General features: G+C 54.7%; 1 protein-coding gene across 9 annotated transcripts in view; it reads left to right on the forward strand.

The window, feature by feature from the left end:
• Positions 1–17,263, forward strand: part of PRRC2B (proline rich coiled-coil 2B) — an 86,478-nt gene that overhangs the window by 51,338 nt on the left and 17,877 nt on the right. For 8 of the 9 annotated variants that reach the window (XM_036117088.2, XM_078061905.1, XM_078061910.1 and 5 more), the window contains exons 12-17: positions 2,283–2,598; positions 4,251–4,435; positions 6,532–6,727; positions 12,484–12,700; positions 13,363–15,426; positions 16,762–16,958. In XM_036117088.2, coding sequence (XP_035972981.2) covers positions 2,283–2,598; positions 4,251–4,435; positions 6,532–6,727; positions 12,484–12,700; positions 13,363–15,426; positions 16,762–16,958 — 3,175 coding nt within the window. The remainder of the gene's footprint in view (positions 1–2,282; positions 2,599–4,250; positions 4,436–6,531; positions 6,728–12,483; positions 12,701–13,362; positions 15,427–16,761; positions 16,959–17,263) is intronic. The other variant, XM_078061913.1, reaches the window with a different exon arrangement.

Here is a 17,263-nt window from a genome sequence, read left to right on the forward strand (position 1 = left end):
ATGTCTGGTTCCACACAATCCAACTTGGTTCTTTCCCCCGTGTATCCGTAACTCCTCTCTCCAGCAGTGAGACATCGGTTCCCATTGTCCCTGGTATTCACACTCACTTGATCCGTCCCCCGGTGTGTGACCAGTCTCCCGTTTCTGCCCCCCACGCTCTCTCCCTTGCACAGATGCCCTGCTTGCTCCCTCAGCTGTCAGTGCCCCGTCCTCCCTGCCCCACGTGGATGCCCTGAATCTCCCTGCTGGGCCGCCTCTCCTTGTGATGTGCCTCCTCACCCAGCTGGGTTGGCTCTAACCCCCACACCAGCCCCACCTCTACACGGGCCCCTCCTCGCCCTGCCTGGGCTCTGACCACCTGCTCTTAGCCACCATGACTGCCCGGCGCCAGATGCCTGCCTTGTTGTGCCACACTTCGGGACTTGGGGACTGATTGTCCAGGAGGCGCAGAGTTAGGTCAGGGAAAGGTATTAATTCAAATACGTTTAGCAAAACAACAACCACAGTAACAAAATTGCCATTTTTAATGCACTTTGCCATTTAAGGGGCTCTGGTTCTACATCATATAAAATAAAAATGCCTTTATTTTCAGTCTTCGGTATTGAGTACCTACTGTGTGCCAGGCCCTGCATTAGGCATAGGGGACACAAAGGGGAAACAAAACTGACACAGAGCTGTTCTTGGAAATTACCCTGCAGTTAATCCAAATTCCATTCCTGTATTGGGGTTACTCAGTATTCCAGGAAGGTTTCACTTTGATCTGCTCATAAACAACAATGTGAGTTAACTGAGTCAACAGAGAAAAAAAATCTCTATAATTTTATGCATTCAGATTTCTGAAAAGTTCAAACGCTTTCCAGAGCACGGGGTCTATGAAATGGCAGCTAATGTTAGGGCACTCCCAGCCATCTTGCTGGAGTTACACATGTGCCCTTTGATTCTGCTCTTTCATTTCTGGGAGCCCCGGGGGTGAGGTAAATGATGATATAGGCCCGGGGGGTGCCACCGTGCACGGCGTTCCAGAGCACGGGCAGGCCTGGTCCCAGGCAACGTGAAAGGAAAGTGCGCACCTCGGCCCCAGTCTCATCATCTGAAAGTGCTTTTAAATGCTTCCAAGTTCGAAGTTTCTAATCTTCTCTGATTGTCGTCATTGTCTGTGGATCACGAGAAGTTAACTTGCAGGAGAAAAGTCCTTGACTGCAGTAAATGTGTCACATGGCTCTTGTCAAGGGCTCATGAGCACACCAGAAAAGGCAGAGATCTTGTTTGTTGATGTTTGAGGACTGGGGACCCTTGTGTGCGTCTGTCACTAGCATCCGGCATGGGAAGCTCTGTGGTTTTTTTTTTTTTTTTTAAGATTTTATTTATTTGTTTGACAGAGAGAGACACAGTGAGAGAGGGAACACAAGCAGGGGGAGTGGGAGAGGGAGAAGCAGGGTTCCCGCGGAGCAGGGAGCCCGATGAGGGGCTCGATCCCAGGACCCTGGGACCATGACCTGAGCCGAAGGCAGACGCTTAACGACTGAGCCACCCAGGCGCCCTGGGAAGCTCTGTTTTTTGATGGTCGTTCCTCATGGGAGTTTTGGTGACTGGCGCTCAGTTACACTTGCCCATCATCTGTGCTGTGTTCTCTCTGCAGCTCCGCCCCCTGCAGATCGGGGAGCAACCTTCCCAGGGTTGAGTGGGCGTCCCACTGGTTGCCCGGTAACTGGGAACCAGTGAGAGACTCAGAAGTGGATGAAGTGGCCCAAAGAGATGTCTTTATATGAAGAGTCACTTTGAAACCATATGTCTGACTGTGAATTTTAGTTTCTTGCGCCCCTTTACACCCAGACGTTTCTGTATTTTCACGGGAGAAAGAGGAGAGCCATTTTGCAACTCAAATGATGAATGTGTGGGTCTCTGCTCCTGTCCGCTAGCCGTGGAGGCCCTAATCTTGTGTGTGCGTTAGCCGTGGTGAGAGCATCCAGGCACTGTTTCCCGTGTCGGTCACGGTGCAGAGCACCTTGCACGTCCTTCATTGCACATCTCCTGTTCCTAGGGCCTCCTTTATCCCCAGCTTGCACAGGGGGAGCTAAGGTACAGAACGTTGGCACTTGCCCAGACCTCACTGCAGATTAGTAAAGGGCCAAGCAGGATTGAAACCCAGGTCCACTCGGCACGTGACTGCTGCCTCTTACAGGTGTTCAGGGGTCTCGGGAAGGAGAACTGATCTCAAGGTGGGGTGGACCGTGTCCCAGGCATTGGGCCCATTGTTTCATCCGACTTTATTCTCTGGGCAGAAATCCTCGCTGGGCAGCATGTTCCGGCAACAGTCTATGGAGGAGAAAGAGGACAAGCCGCCCCCACGGCAGAAGTTTGTGCAGTCAGAGATGTCCGAGGCCGTGGAGCGAGCCCGAAAGCGCCGGGAGGAGGAGGAGCGCCGAGCCCGGGAAGAGAGGCTGGCTGCCTGTGCCGCCAAGCTCAAGCAGCTGGACCAGAAGTGCAAGCAGGCTCAGAAGGCGGGAGAGGCCCAGAAGCAGGCAGAGAAGGAAGTGCCCCGATCTCCAGGCACCGAGAAGCTGCCCCCACAGGAGAATGGCCCTGCTGTGCGCAAAGGTAAGCGCTGGGCCCTGGTCCCGTGGACCGGACACCCTGGGCTGTTGCCAGGACTCTGCCTCTCCCTGGCTTCCTAGTGCAACCTGCGGCCGCAGCAAGGGGACGCAGGGAAGCGCTGGCTGTTGAGTTCTGGCCTGGGTTCACATCCTGTTGCAGCTACACACTTCGCTCCCTGGAGCTTGTTTCCTCATTGTTAAAACGGGATGGAAGTAGCCTGTACCTGCCCACACGCTGAGGGGCCACGGGAAAGAAAGTACAGAAAGCACTTGGCGGAGAGCATGCGTGTTACCAACTTTGTCCTCGTTGTCCTCATCACTGTTCTCGTTCCTGCCACTGCCCGACCGAATACGCAGGTGCTGGAGGCTTTAATACAAGCACAGGGTCCTTGTAGTTCATTTAAGAAAATCACAAAAAACGTACCTTTGTGACATTGAGAGAAGCCTGCCTGCTCGTTCGAGTGCATTCTTCCTGGCATTAATTCCGCAAGGAATAGATTGCGTGGCGGAAAGGGGTTCTTGGAGCACTTTGAAAGAGTACGACCAGCTTTGTCCTTTGTGATGTACTTTTTTTTTTTTTTTAAAGATTTTATTAGTTGAGAGAGAGCGCAGAAGCAGGGCAGAGGGGCAGAGGGAGAGGGAGAAGCAGGCTCTAAGCTTTAGCAGGGAGCCTGATGAGGGACTCGATCCCAGGACCCCGGGATCTGACCCTAGCCGAAGGCAGATACCCAACTGACTGAGCCACCCAGGTGCCCCGATATTCTTAAATCAACTAAAAACAACTCTTTTTAGGAGAGAAGGGGCTGATGGTAGGTGCTCAGGTGGGTCTTATTCCTCATCTGCTGGTCCTCAGCCCCTTCTGTCCAGGGAATTCTGAGAAACTGCCGACTGTTCTGTCCATTTCCTTGCCTGGAAGTCTGGGTGCAGCGTGTGCCCAGCCTCAGTACTTGCTGAGCTGGAGAGTCCAGGAAGCAGGTGGTTTGGTGTGAGCCTGGGTCAGTTGAGACGGGTCCTCGGGGGCAGGTCTGGGTGCTGCGTGTGCACCTGCCCTGCGCTTCTGCGGCGTTCCCCTGGGAAGCACCGCCAGGTCCCTGAGGCTTTGCATTGGGGTTTGATTGTCCCCTGCAGTAGAATTAAGAGTGCAGATGTTAATTATATGTCAGTAAAGCTGGGGACCAAAAAAAAAAAAAAAAGAATGGAAAGCTGGGACGGGGGCAAGAAAGAAGGAAACTGTTCTCTTCCCTTTATCGATGAGGAAGCGGGCGAGGAGAGGCGCGGTGACTCGCACAGCCTTTGGATGTGTTGACTCCTGCTGCTCGGATGATGGATGTGGGCTGTCGCCGAGCTGGTGGCTGTTCTCCGGTTTGCTGGAGTCCTTCTCAGTAAAACCTTGCCTGGGTTTGGCAAAACTCTGTGACCTCTGGCAGGTCACCTGCCCTCTCGACCCTTAGCTTTCTCGCCTCCAAAGGGATGGCGTCACGGGGGGTGTGTGAGCACACGCATGCGGGGCAGTTAGCGCAGTGCCAGGACTCGGGCTGTGAGGAGGCCAGCAGTGGGATGTCCGTGCCAACAAGAACGAGCATTTGCCATCAGTGTTTGGCCGACCCAGCTTTTATGAGCTCACTGCAGCCGTTTTTCTGGTTATTTGTCCTCTAGGCTCTCCTGAGTTCTCTGCCCAGGGAGCCCCCAACACGTTTTCGGAAGAAGCCCCCACGGCTCCCCCAGCTGTGGCCCAGAGCGGCAGCAGTGAGGAGGGGGCCAGGGAGGCTGGGTCCCCCGCACAGGAGTTCAGCAAGTACCAGAAGTCACTTCCTCCCAGGTTCCAGCGCCAGCAGCAGCAGGTAAACAGATCGGACTGCTCACTGGATGTCCCCTCCCCCTTCGATGAAAGCATCCGACAGAAATCTGCCCTCCCGTATCCCTGTCACTGGCAGGGATGTCAGGAGCTGCACCTGAAAACTTACAGCCCTAGAAGACCAGCCCTGGCCAGTTTGCATTTTTCCGAGTGATTTCTCCCGTAAATGAATAAAACCGCTGTTGGTAGCGTATTGGCCGTGTTGTCTGGTGTCGGTAAGGAAGTGCTGGTGCTGTGTGCACTCACCCAGTGCAGTTCCACTGAACACTGGTGTTTTCATTCAGAGCAGTCTGCTGTGGCCTCTCCCGAGTGGTCTCGGGACACCCTGGGACCCTCCCAGCGAGGGAGGAGGCCCAGGAGGGCTTGGAAAGCTGCTGGAGAGGTGTGCTAGCTTTGGGCTAAGGATGTAGGTTTGTGGGTGTTGAGTTGAACTGATTCCGATCCTGATTGTGCAGCTTGTCTAGTCGGGTGTGGCCTTGGATGGGCCAGGAGGAATGGATTCCTGCCTCAGTGTGGTAGTGAGGCTTTTCGGGCGCCCGCGGACTGGCTCGGCAGTGTTATCAGTCTCCTCATTTTGAGTGGTTTGTAAAGCTCAAAAGGGACCTTGTTTGCCCTGGGGAGGATGACGTGGGTGGTGGTTGTCATCACACCAATCTCTGGTGGCCCCACTGGAGCACTCTTCGGTGAGTGTGTCTTTGAGGAGGGATGTGTGGAGGAACAGGTTCGTACTGATGAGCAGTGCACCTTGGTGGGAAACAGAGGAAATGTGGACATCACGTAGCCCAGCTGCTAGATGCGCCTTCAGTCGTTGTTAATGATGACTGAGCATGGACCAGAACATGTGTGCCTTAGGGAGACAAATCAGGGTCTTCAGCCTTTTCCGGAATCTTTTTTAGTTGCCTTTAAAGCCTTCACCTCAGATCCTCCTTTCCCTGGGCCCCTGCGAGGTATTTTGGAAGCTCCCCAGATCCTGAGCTATAAACAGGAAGTGATATTCTTCGTGCTTTGGCGCTGTTGAGTGAGCGAGCACCGTGCAGCGATTCGCGGGCTTGGTGGAGAATTACCGATCAGGACGATCCCTGGGGTAACTCCAGCCAGACACAGCCGTAAGAGTAACGCTTCGGGGGGCGGGGACGGGTAAGTCATTCCTCAGGAATAGAAAGGAGTCTGAGCGCACCAGGGCAGCCGAAGGAGCCTGGCAGACAGACTGTCTGGTCAGGTTCCCCGGAGGCCTGGGGGCCGGACGGAGGAGGAGCTCCGTGCACCCGGCCCAGGCCTTCCTGTTTGCAGAGGGGTAGGGCGAAGCCGGTCAGCTCTTCTTAACCGACTCTGTACCTGACTCCTGCTGGAATGCTGATTCTCGGGGTGCTTATGTGGTGCCCCGGGGGTCACTGATGCCGGGGGGCAGGGCTGGAAGCGAACCCTCGCGGGTGCAGGACTTGATTTGAATGTTTTGCTGATACTCACCCGTTTGTGCAGTGTGGTAGGAGGACAGGGCTGCTCCAGGGGCCTCGGCGTGTAGCCGCTTACAGCTTTGTGAGGGGAAACCAGCGGTGCAGAATCGCGACCTCCTGTGAGTGCTACAGGGAGGAGTCCCAGTGTCGCAGAGCCGAGGACAGCCGTCTGGTCCCGCCCGCGGACTTGCGGTGGGCTGCCCAGAGGAAGGGCGTTTTAAGCGGAAACTGAAGGAAGGGCAGGGGTGAGCCAGGATGGAGGGAGCGAGCAGGAGCCTTCTAGACGGAGGGCCCAGTGTGTAACCAGGGCCCCACGAGGCCGGCAGTCATGTGCTGAAGCTAGCGGCAGGTAGGGCAGCTCACATCGGGCCTGGTGGGATTCGGGCTGCCCCACAGAGAGCCGTGGGGAACCATCAGACACTCCTCAAGCCCGGGCTTGGCGTGACTGGGTGGGGGGGCGGTATGTGAGCACGTGTATGTGTGTGTGTGCACGTGTGTGTGTGTGTGTGTGTGTGTGTACACGTGAGTGTGTGTGTGTGTGCACGGGAGTGTGTGTGTGTGCACGGGAGTACACAGGCGCAGGCTCTGCCCCGGGCACCTGTCTAACCTGGTCTCTCTCCCCGGTCAGGAGCAGCTCTACAAAATGCAGCACTGGCAGCCCGTGTACCCCCCGCCTTCCCACCCACAGCGCACCTTCTACCCCCACCATCCCCAGATGCTGGGCTTCGATCCCAGGTGGATGATGATGCCTTCCTACATGGACCCACGAATCCCGCCCACCCGCGCCCCGGTGGATTTCTACCCCTCCGCCCTCCACCCCTCAGGTAAGCGTGCTCCAGTGGGATGGTGTGGGGGTGAGGGTGTTCCTTCGGGAGTTGGACCCACCTGGACTTTGGCCTTTCCTGTAACTCACAGGACCAGCCTGAGCTGGAACTTTTTGTTGTTTGCAAAGTGAGGCTATGGTAATAGTACCAGTCACATGGCATCGCTGGGAAGAGTCCTTCCGGTCATGCGTTATACATTGTTTTAATTAGTTCTGGCGTGCCTGCTGTCTCGTTTGTCCCTCTGTCTTTTTTTTTTTTTTTTTACTGAAGTTTCTTTCTTTCCATTCTTAATGTTCTTTATGCCTTCTCTCTTCCTTTTTGGCCCTTGATTTGTCCTTCCCAAGGTTTGTGTAATGCCGTTGTTAAAAAGCAGCTTTTGGATTTCTTAATTACTTTATTTTATTTGGCTTTTATTTCATTAATTTCTGTTCTTTTCCTCATTAATTTCTTTGAAATTTTTCTGTTCTTAACTAATTGTGTTGAATACTTAGCTCATTAATTTCTGACCTTTTGTTCTCAGTATTCAAGGATGACCTCAACTGTAAATTCCCATGAATAGGAGTTTTAAGATACAACATTTTTGTTATACAGTTTCAAATGTTAGTTTGATTTTGATTTATTACCCTTTTTTGGTTGATGATTTTTAATGGTATGTTGTAAATTTTCCAAATATTTAGAGTTTTAAGATTGTCCCTATGGTGTTAATTTCTAATGTGGTTGTTTTGTGGTCGGGCAATATTGTCTGGACCATAGAGAACAAGGGTCAGGAACCCTTCCTATAAATGCCAGATAGTCAGTGTTTCAGGTTTTGAGCATCTACTCCATTTTGCTGTTTTAGAACAAAAATGACCAAACCACCCAGCTCCTGATCCAGGTTGCTTGGCATTTGTTGATATTTTCTTTGTAGGATATGACATGATCTTTTTTTTTTTTTTAACATTCTGTGTTTGCTTGAAAAGAACATTATCCTCCAATTGGACACGGCCCATTACCTGGAACTTGCTGACTGCTGTGAGCACCTACCTATCCCACCACAAGCTCTTACCGCCCCCGCCCCCCCACCATCACTTACCTAGAGAGGTGTGGGAGAGTCTCCCGCTCTGAATGGAGATCTGTCAGATCCCAAAGCCTGTCAGGTTTTGCTTTCTCTGTCTGGAAGCAGACAGGTGTGGAATGATGCATCTTGTTCTCCTCATCATCACGTGGCACCTGCTCTCCTTGATTGCGCTTCCTCCCTCTGATGTCCACTCTGTCTGATACTAATGTCATCATTGCAGTTTTCTTTTGATGAGTGCTCACTGGGTATCTTTTTTCCATCTTTTTACTGTCAGCCTCTCTGAGCCCTTTTTTCGGGGCAGTTTGTATGTACAAGATGTGTATGGTTTTACCCACTCTGAAAATCTGACTTTAATTGCCAAAGTGCCTCGCTTTAGATCTTGGGGATTATTATATTAGGATTTCCTACTCTCTTATTTTATGCTTTCTGTGTATCTCACCTTTCTGTGCTTTTCTTTTTCTTCCTTTTTTGGAGCAAGTTTTCCTATTCTTTTGGTGGTTGTACTCTGCGTTCTGTTTCTACTGTTGTTAGTGGTTACATTACATCCTAATACGCACCTCTGACTTGAAACAGCCAGTCAGCGTCCTTACCTCTAACCTGAGCTCTGATGATGCCATCAGTCTGTCTTCCTCTTGATCCCTAGAATTTTAGTTCCTTGTTTTTATGCCCACCAAGTTAGTCATTATTGTTTTTGTTGTTTCATGCAATCTGTGCTTGTTCAGATTTGCGTGTCCATATACTGGTTTCTTGGCTGCTTTCTCATTCTTGCGTTTTCCTTCCATCTGGGTGCAACGTGCTTCTTCATGACGTACGTTCTGTCGAGTTCTTCAGGAAATTTTTTGGCAGTAGGTTTTCTTTGCCTGAAAAAGTCTTTGTGACACCCTTTCTCTAGCTGGGTGTAGAATTCTAGGTTGGCAGTTCTCTCTTTCAGGACCAAGAAGATAGTATTTCATTTTCTTCTGGCTCCCGTTGCTGCTGAGAGTGATTCATGTCTGCATAGCCTGCTCTGTTTTCTCTCTGGCTGCTGCTTTTGCTTTCTTTTTTTTTTTTAGTTTTATACTTTCTTTCTTTTTTTTAATATTTTATTTATTTATTTGTCAGCGCAAGCAGGGGGAGCGGGAGAGGGAGAAGCAGGGAGCCCGCCATGGGGCTGGATCCCAGGACCCCGGGATCATGACCTGAACCGAAGGCAGATGCTCAACCGACTGAGCCACCCAGGCGCCCCGCAGTTTTCTACTTTTATTTGATATTCAGCGATTAGTTCTCATCCACATTAATTGTCTGTAGATTTTTGAAAGTGGTGACAGGTCCATAGATAACCAACATCTAGAGCTTGTCTGGTGAATCTTTATCCTCGTTATGTTTTCTGGACAACCGCACATGGGTATGGTATGGAACATTCCTTGCTCCTTTGGCCCAGACACCAGCGTTGTTGAGCCTGGTGCCAGTGAGTGTGCACATCTGCAGTTCCCATCTCTCATGGCAAATTTCTGGGTCTCCTTGCGTGCCCGCGGGGCACACGTCTTGAAACCCACTTTACGGATGCGCGTGTGACCGTTGGTGGTGGATTCTCTGGCCACCGCCTCGGTGGTGGCAGAGCCGCCCTTCTTTGTGGGAGCCTTCCTGCCGGGCCCCAGAGCTCCTCTTTCTCTATTACTGGAATTTTTTTCTCAAATTTGTATTTTTTTTTTAAAGATTTACTTGTTTAGGGGCGCCTGGGTGGCTCAGTCGTTAAGCGTCTGCCTTCGGCTCAGGTCATCGAGCCCTGCATCGGGCTGCCTGCTCGGCGGGAAGCCTGCTTCTCCCTCTCCCACTCCCCCTGCTTGTGTTCCCTCTCTCGCTGTGTCTCTCTCTGTCAAATAAATAAATAAAATCTTAAAAATGAATAAATAACATAAAAATAAAAATGGAAACTGAAACAATTTCTGTCTTCTTAAGGGGCGCCTGGGTGGCTCAGTCGTTGGGCGTCTGCCTTCGGCTCAGGTTATGATCCCAGGGTCCTGGGATCGAGCCCCGCATCGGGCTCCCTGCCTGCTTCTCCCTCTCCCACTCTCCCTGCTTGTGTTCTCTCTCTCGCTGTGTCTCTGTCAAATAGATAAATAAAATCTTAAAAAAAAAAATTTACTTGTTTATTTCATAGAGAGAGCATGTGTGAGTGGGGGAAGGGCAGAGGGGGTGAGAGAGTCCTCAAGCAGACTCCCCGCTGAGCACGGAGCCCAACACGAGGCTCGATCCCAGTACCCTGAGGTCATGACCTGAAATCAAATCAAATCTGTTTTTTGTGTGTGCATCATACATTTTTTTAAAGTTCTTAATTACTTTCTTATGCTTTTACTAATTTAAAACATAATTTCTAGTGTTTATTCTTTATCTGAAGTTCTCGGGAGGCACATAACCCTGTGGCCTGTGTGGGCTCATGGCAGGCTGTTTCCCACACATGCTGGTAATTTTGGATTGTGAGTTCATCTTCAGCAGAGTTTTATTTATTGTAGGAATCCAGTACGGCTCGAGTGGAGAGTCTGTCCCTCCAGGGTGGTTTTCTCCTGCCCGCCTAGAACCACCTGTTATTCTTTCTTTTTTTTTTTTAAATGTTTTATTTATTTATTCATGAAAGTCAGAGAAAGAGAGAATGGCAGAGGCAGAGGGAGAAGCAGGCTCCCCGCCTAGCAGGGAGCCCGATGCAGGACTCGATCCCAGAACCCTGGGATCATGACCTGAGCCGAAGGCAGACGCTTAACCATCTGAGCCACCCAGGTGCCCCGAACCACCTGTTATTCTTACTTGGGACATTTCTATACCACTCTGGGGGTGTAAATCTGAACCCTCCTCCCCCAAACTGCATGAGAGCTGGCACGGCTGTACGTTCCTAGGGGAGAACTGTTTTTCTTCACTGGCCCAGGCCAAGACACAAATTTCCTTTTTTCCCTGTACTAAGGAGCATATATTTTTAAATCTGCCTTTTAGTTGAGGGCCTCGCCCTCTGAGGGCCTCTGTCTTGAGCAGCATCCCAGTTGCAGCTCTCTGCCTTGTGCAGAAAAGCCCCATCGTCCCTGCTGCTGGGTGTTGAAGACCCAGCCCATAGTTGCTGGGACTGACAGCGGTGTCCCTGCTCCTGTCCAGGAGGCACCAGCTCGTGGCACTGGCCTGGGGCTGTGGTTTCAGCCCAGTGGGGGTTTCCCATCTTCTTGGAAACCTCTGCAGGGGAGTGTTTGACACATTCTGCACAGCATTTTTGAGGCAGCGAGTGTTTGGGGTAGCAGGGTTTTTCAGGTAATAAGAGCTGCCATATTGCCCAAAACAAGCCGAGTGCAGTGTCGAGTGCTTTGACGTGCTTCGTGATCAGTACTTAATGAGCGGCGTGTAATTTTAGAGTTCCAGAGAGGGTCTCCACCTCCTGACTCACACTGACTTTATATTGGAGTCCTGTATCAGTGGCATTTGAACAGGGCACCCCACAGCTACAAGAAAGCTTTAAACCCGCTGGCTTAATGTCGAACCATTTTCTGGCCAGATTATCTTAGTAAAACATGGTCACAACAAAGTGCAGGGCTGCTAATTAGCTTTGTGAAGAGAGTATTTGAAAAATCAGATCTTTTTCTCTCCACAGGCTTAGGCCCAACGAGACCTTTAATTTCTGCGCTGCCTCCCTGCCCCCCCCCCCCCACTTGATCGAAATGGACAGAGAGGCCATGGGGGTTCACTTTCCCCAGCCAGCTTCTATCTGGTGGGACAAGGTGTCCTCTGTCTCTCTGTTTTGAAGATTTATTTATTTGAGGTGGGGGAGAGGGGCAGAGGGAGAGAGAGAATCTTCAAGCAGCCTCCCCGCTGAGCTCAGAGCCCACCGCAGGGCTCAGTCCCACAACCCTGAGATCATGACCTGAGCTGAAACCAAGAGTCGGAAGCTTAACCGGCTGAGCCACCCAGGCACCCCTGTCCTCTGTCTCTTAATCACCTCAGGCCAGTTAACAGTTTGTTGTCATCTGTGTGTCCTCCTGCCCCCATTCACTGTACAAAAATGTGGAGTGTTGGGTGAGTTTTAGGGCTAGAAGTAGAAGGAACTGGGGTGCTTGACTGGCACATTCGGTGGAGCATTTGACTCTTAATCCTGGGGTTGTGGGTTTGAGCCTCACGTGAGGTGTAGAAATGACTTAAAAATAAAAACAAAATCTTTAAAAAAAAAAAAAAAGAACCAAAACCAAAATCCCTTTCCAAGTCTTCTTGCTCGGGTTTCAAAGCAGGCAGGCCCGCTCTTTGTGTAAAGCTCTCTGGCATGCAGCTCCTCCTCCGTGTGTGTGTGTGCAGGAGACCCCGGGCGTCTCTGCTCACAGAGACCTTCGTGGCTGACGGATTGGCCCCTCTGGCCTCTGCTAACAGGAGGAGCTCTCCAGTTAGCTATTTCAGTTTCCATTTGCCAGGTTGGTGCACTCTTCAACACGGGGCTCTGAACCTGGGAGCTCAGGTTGGACTTCACGGGCCCCAGGACTGGTCTTTTGGACGCCTCACGTTACACGCATGTGTGCTTTCAGAGGTTCTGTGGTCAGAGAGCGTGGAGAGCCTGGTGATGGTGGGCAGGTGGGCTGCTCTGTCCACATGATAGGGTCACTGTTGTCTCCTTTGGGCCTCTGGTTGCCCCTGAGATTGCAGCGTGGCTCTCTGAACGAGCCGATACAGATTGGTTCTTTGCCTTTGCCTTCTTCAGGATTGATGAAGCCAGTGTTGCCCCAAGATTCCCTCAGTGGGACTGGCTGTCGCTCCGAGGACCAGAACTGTGTGCCCCCACTGCAAGAAAGGAAAGTGGCCGCCCTCGATCCAGCGCCCGTGTGGAGCCCCGAGGGTTACATGGCATTGCAGAGCAAGGGCTACTCGCTTCCCCAGCCGAAATCGAACGACACTTTGGCCATGGACATGCACGTCAGGTGAGATGGAGCTTGGCCCTACTGGCCTGCGATTGAAGGCAGAATCTCCCATGTCCTGCTTGCAAGGGGCTCGGGGATGAAGCACTGTCCCCAGAGGCATTGCCTGGAGAAGGGGCGCTTTCAGGGATTGGCAGTGCCCTCCGGGGATGGAGAATGTGATGAGGTTTGCTTGAAGGCTTTTGTATGAGAGGCGATTCCCTGCCTGCGAGACTGGCGGCAGCCAGGGAGAGGTCCTAGGTCAGGGCGAGGGCTGGGGCCCGGCGGGGTTGAGTGCCCAGGTCGTGGCTCCTTCCTGTGAAAGTGAAGCAAGCGGGCCCTGCTGGCCCAGTGCCCCAGACTCTCCGCGGACTCCCAGGCTCCAGCTTGTCGTTTGAACTAGAGGATCCCCAGCTGCTCTGCCTCCAGGTGGCACGCTGAGTCCACCAGCCGCCACTGCACTCTTCACTCCGGACTCCGGGGGCCACCCAGCAATCTATGGCCCAGCAGCTCTGAGACATGTTTAAAGATAGAGCAGATGTTGGTGCTTATGTTTTTTTTTTTTTTTCTTTTTCGTTTTCTTTTTTAAAAAATTTTTTTCTTTTTAAAACTAAGCTCTGTGTTCAGCATGGAAACCAGGAACCAGGCTCCAATCACATTGACTGATTTTTCTGGTTCCTTTTCAGGAATGAAAGCTCTTACTCTGCCTCCCCCGGAAGGTCAGGGGGCGTAGGTGCCCAGCGCGATCTCCTTGAGGAGAGAGGGGAGGAGTTCTTGAGTGCTTTTGACAAGAAGGCCCCAGCAGACTTTGCCAGCTGTGTCTCTTCTCAGAGAATAGGCCAGGAGCTTTTGTTTCCACCCCAAGAAAATATTCAGGAAGCAGGTGCTCCTGGAGGTCACACCCCAGACCTCAGGTGTTCCCCACTGGAGCCTGACTTTGCCCCAGCCGAGAAAAAGCCGGAATATAGCAATTGGGACGTTAGTCACCCTCCAGAGGCCACCAACACAACCAACGGCATCGAGAAGGGGGCGCCCCGGGAGGAGCCATCCTTTAACGTGTCCTCCTGGGAGAAGGAAGGGAGCCCCAACAAGGAGCCGCCCCTGGAGCCCGAGTGGACGCCCGAGCCCAGGGGCCCAGGCGGCCAGCACCCGGAGCAGACTGGCAGGACGCGGAGGTCGGGACCCATCAAGAAGCCCGTCCTGAAAGCCCTCAAGGTAGAGGACAAGGAGAAGGAACTCGAGAAGATGAAGCAGGAACTGGGGGAGGAGAGTGCCCGCGTGGCCAAGGAGAAGGGGCCGGTTCGCATGGCAGACAAGGACGAGGACGAAGAGAACGACCCCGCGCTGGCCAATTCCTCCCCCTCCCCCTTGGAGGACCAGGGCTCTGCCCGCGCTAGTTTGGGCCGCGAGGCCAGCAGGTGCGAAGAGGACGAGAAGCCCGACAGGGCCTGGGAGAGCAGACCCTCCCGGGAGTCCAGCGACACTCCCCCGACAAAGAGGAACAACTGGATTTTTATCGATGAGGAGCAAGCCTTTGGGGGCCGAGGGCAGGCCCGGGGCCGTGGCCGCGGCTTCCGAGAGTTCACCTTCCGCGGGCGGCCTGCGGGCGGCGGCCCCGGCCTCTGCGGTGGGGGGGTGCTCGGGGCGCGGGGCATCTACGGCGGCGGCCAGAGGAGCGGCCGCGGCCGGGGGCTGCGGGACTTCGGCCAGCCGGAAGACTTCCCCAGGGCCAAGCCGCGGCGGCGAATCGCCAGCGAGACCCACAGCGAGGGCTCCGAGTATGAAGAGCTTCCCAAGCGGCGGCGGCAGCGAGGCTCGGAGAACGGGAGCGAAGGCTCGCTCCTGGAGCGGGAGGGCAGCGCCCTGAGGAAGGGTGACTTCAGGGACTCCTGGCGCTCCAACAAGGTGTGCTCCGAGGACCACGGCAGCCTGGAGGCCAAGAGCCGAGGCCCTCGCGCCTTCGGCCGGGCGCTCCCTCCCCGGCTGAGCAGCTGCGGCTACGGGCGGAGAACCTTCGTGTCCAAAGAGGCCGCCCACTGGCAGAGCAAGAGCCCGGGCGCCTCCTGGCAGGAGTACAGCTCCCCGGATGCGTGTGGGTCCCGGCGATCTGCAGACAGAGACTGTGTCCCCGACGCATACAGACATTCTGACTCGTTTGGTGCCAGGGCCTTCGAGGACAGCCGCCTGGAGGACAAGAGGCCCTTCTTCCCCGACGACCACGCGGCCGACCCGGAAGGCACAGAGAACCGGCCCTTCCGGAGAAGGCGCCCCCCACGCCAGGACAAGCCACCGCGCTTCCGGCGCCTCCGGCAGGAGCGGGAGTCCCTGGGCCTGTGGGGGCCCGAGGAGGAGCCCCACCTGCTGGCAGGGCCGTGGCCGGGCCGGCCCAAGCTCTGCCCCGGGGACAAGAGCGGGTCCCCCGAGCTCTCATACCAGAACTCGTCTGATCACGCCAACGAGGAGTGGGAGACGGCCTCCGAGAGCAGTGACTTCAGCGAGAGGCGGGAGCGGCGCGAGGGCCCCGGGGCCGAGCCCGACCCCCAGGCAGACGGCAGCCTGCCCGGGGCTGCTGTGGGCGAGAAGAAGGAGCTGGCCAAGAGGAGCTTCTCCAGCCAGAGGCCCCTGGCTGACAGGCAGAGCCGAAAGCTGGAGCCGGGGGGGTTTGGGGAGAAGTCCGTTAGGCCAGGTGGTGGTGACACTTCTCCCCGTTTTGAGAGCCAACAGAATGGGACGCCTTTGAAAGCCAAAAGGTAAAACACAAACCCAACCCCAGGCTCTTTTCTGTTGCTGTTGTTCTGTTACTAAGCCCGTTTTTTTTAAGCAGCACTCCATGCATGCGTGTCCCGCCATGTGTCAGGAGCCCCGACTCTGTCCCTCTGTTGTGCTCCTGGGGGCACCTGCCCGCCAAGGCCATTGTGTGTGAGCGTCTCCATCACTTGCTCTTACACTGCTTGTCTGCTTCTCTTGTGGCGTGTTGTCGTTGTTGTGGCTTGAAAACCAAAACTTAAGAATCCCCGCCCCAGTGGTCCTCGTGTGGTGGCCGCCCCGGCACCCGGCCCGAGCGTTCAGCCTCCGTAAGTGCCCTTGCCGCCCCGCTGAGGGGGCACTGCCCGTGCATGGTGCCAGTCCCCCAGATCCCTCTGCCCCGGGGCTGCTGTCACCCAGCGTCCTGGGGGGCCTCTGGCCTCCTGGCCCTGTGGGGACAGGTCTTCCCGTGTCTGCCTCCCTACAGTGAGGAAATGCAGTTCCGCTTTGGGGATTAACCGCCTCCTTGTTGGAAGAGCCAGGCAGTAGCGGCCGGGAGTGAGCCGCCTGAGGCCCTGGGAGCATCTCTCACTGGACCTAGAGGCTTGCAGGCGGCTGGTCTGTGCTCTGGGGCGGCTCATTGCCCGCAGGCTGCCCGGACTCAGGGAAGGGGGGAGCACGTGCAGGGGGTCACTTGTGCGGCCTGAATTCCGGATCGCACACAGGCCACACCTCAGGCTGAGGAAGGCTGTTTCCTGCCTCCCAACCTCCTTAGAATCCAGGGCCAGAAACCTAGGGTGGAATTTACTCAGAGCCCCAGAGAAGGAGCCCTCAGAGAATGCTGATCCTTCCAGGTGTCAGGCCAGCCTCGCTTTCCCCACCCCAGATGCTGAGACTTGGCTTTGCTTCTGATTTCTGCCGAGAGCCTTGTGCTAGGGCCGGGCCTGGCTCCTTGCTGGCCAGTCTCGTGTGCCAGGAGCAGAAAGTTCTGTGGCTCTGCTCGGAGCATCTGCTTCGTTGTCTCCTTTGCCCAGGCCCACTGAGTTTGGCACACAGTGGGAAGGAACAGATGCGCTGAGCCCTGGAAGGGGCAGGGAAAGAGCGGTGTTCCCCATGAGCAGGCAGAGCTGCTGCAGCGGGGTGGGCTGGGGTGGGCTGGGGTGGGGTGTCCACGTGGCCACGCACCGCTGCCGGAGAGCAGCTCCGACCGAACGAGGGGGACGCTGCAGGTCAGGGCGCTGTGTCCGTGCGCGTGCTGTGTGCACATGCAGGTTTTCCTTTTCTCTCCTTCCCCAGCCTTCGGCCACGTCGGAGCTAACAAGATCCTCCTTCCTTTACAGGCCCCCCGACGAGGCTTTGCCTGGAGGTCTTGGTTGCAGTGGTGGGAGCAGCCACTACGCGCTGGACCGGGCAGCCCACGCCGCTTCTGACGTCCCCGAAGCCCCCTGTGAGAAGGCAGAGAAGGAGGCCAAGCTGGCTGCTCAGAGGGCGGGTGAACAGGGAGAGACCATGAAACAGTTTGACCTCAACTACGGAAGTGAGTCTGTCCTCTGACGTTTTCAGGGGGAAGGAGAGCCCGGGCCCCCGAGGGCCACGGCGGCCTCCCTGGGGCTGTTGGCTCAGCCCCTTCTCTGAGCATCGTGGCCTCCGGGCAGGTGGGGGGCTAAGTTCCAAGGCTGCATTGGTGAGCAGAACAGATAGGATTCCTACTCTCACATGGCTCACAGCCTTGCCGACCCCCAGAGCCGCCCCATTAAAGGGGGAACTGCGGCCCAGAGAGGTCGAGTGGTTTGTCCAGGTCACGCGGCTGGTTAGGAGCAGAGCTGGAACTTTGGTGTCTCT

The sequence above is a fragment of the Halichoerus grypus genome, chromosome 14 (assembly GCF_964656455.1).
Source record: "Halichoerus grypus chromosome 14, mHalGry1.hap1.1, whole genome shotgun sequence".
In the NCBI taxonomy this organism is placed as follows: Eukaryota; Metazoa; Chordata; class Mammalia; order Carnivora; family Phocidae; genus Halichoerus; species Halichoerus grypus.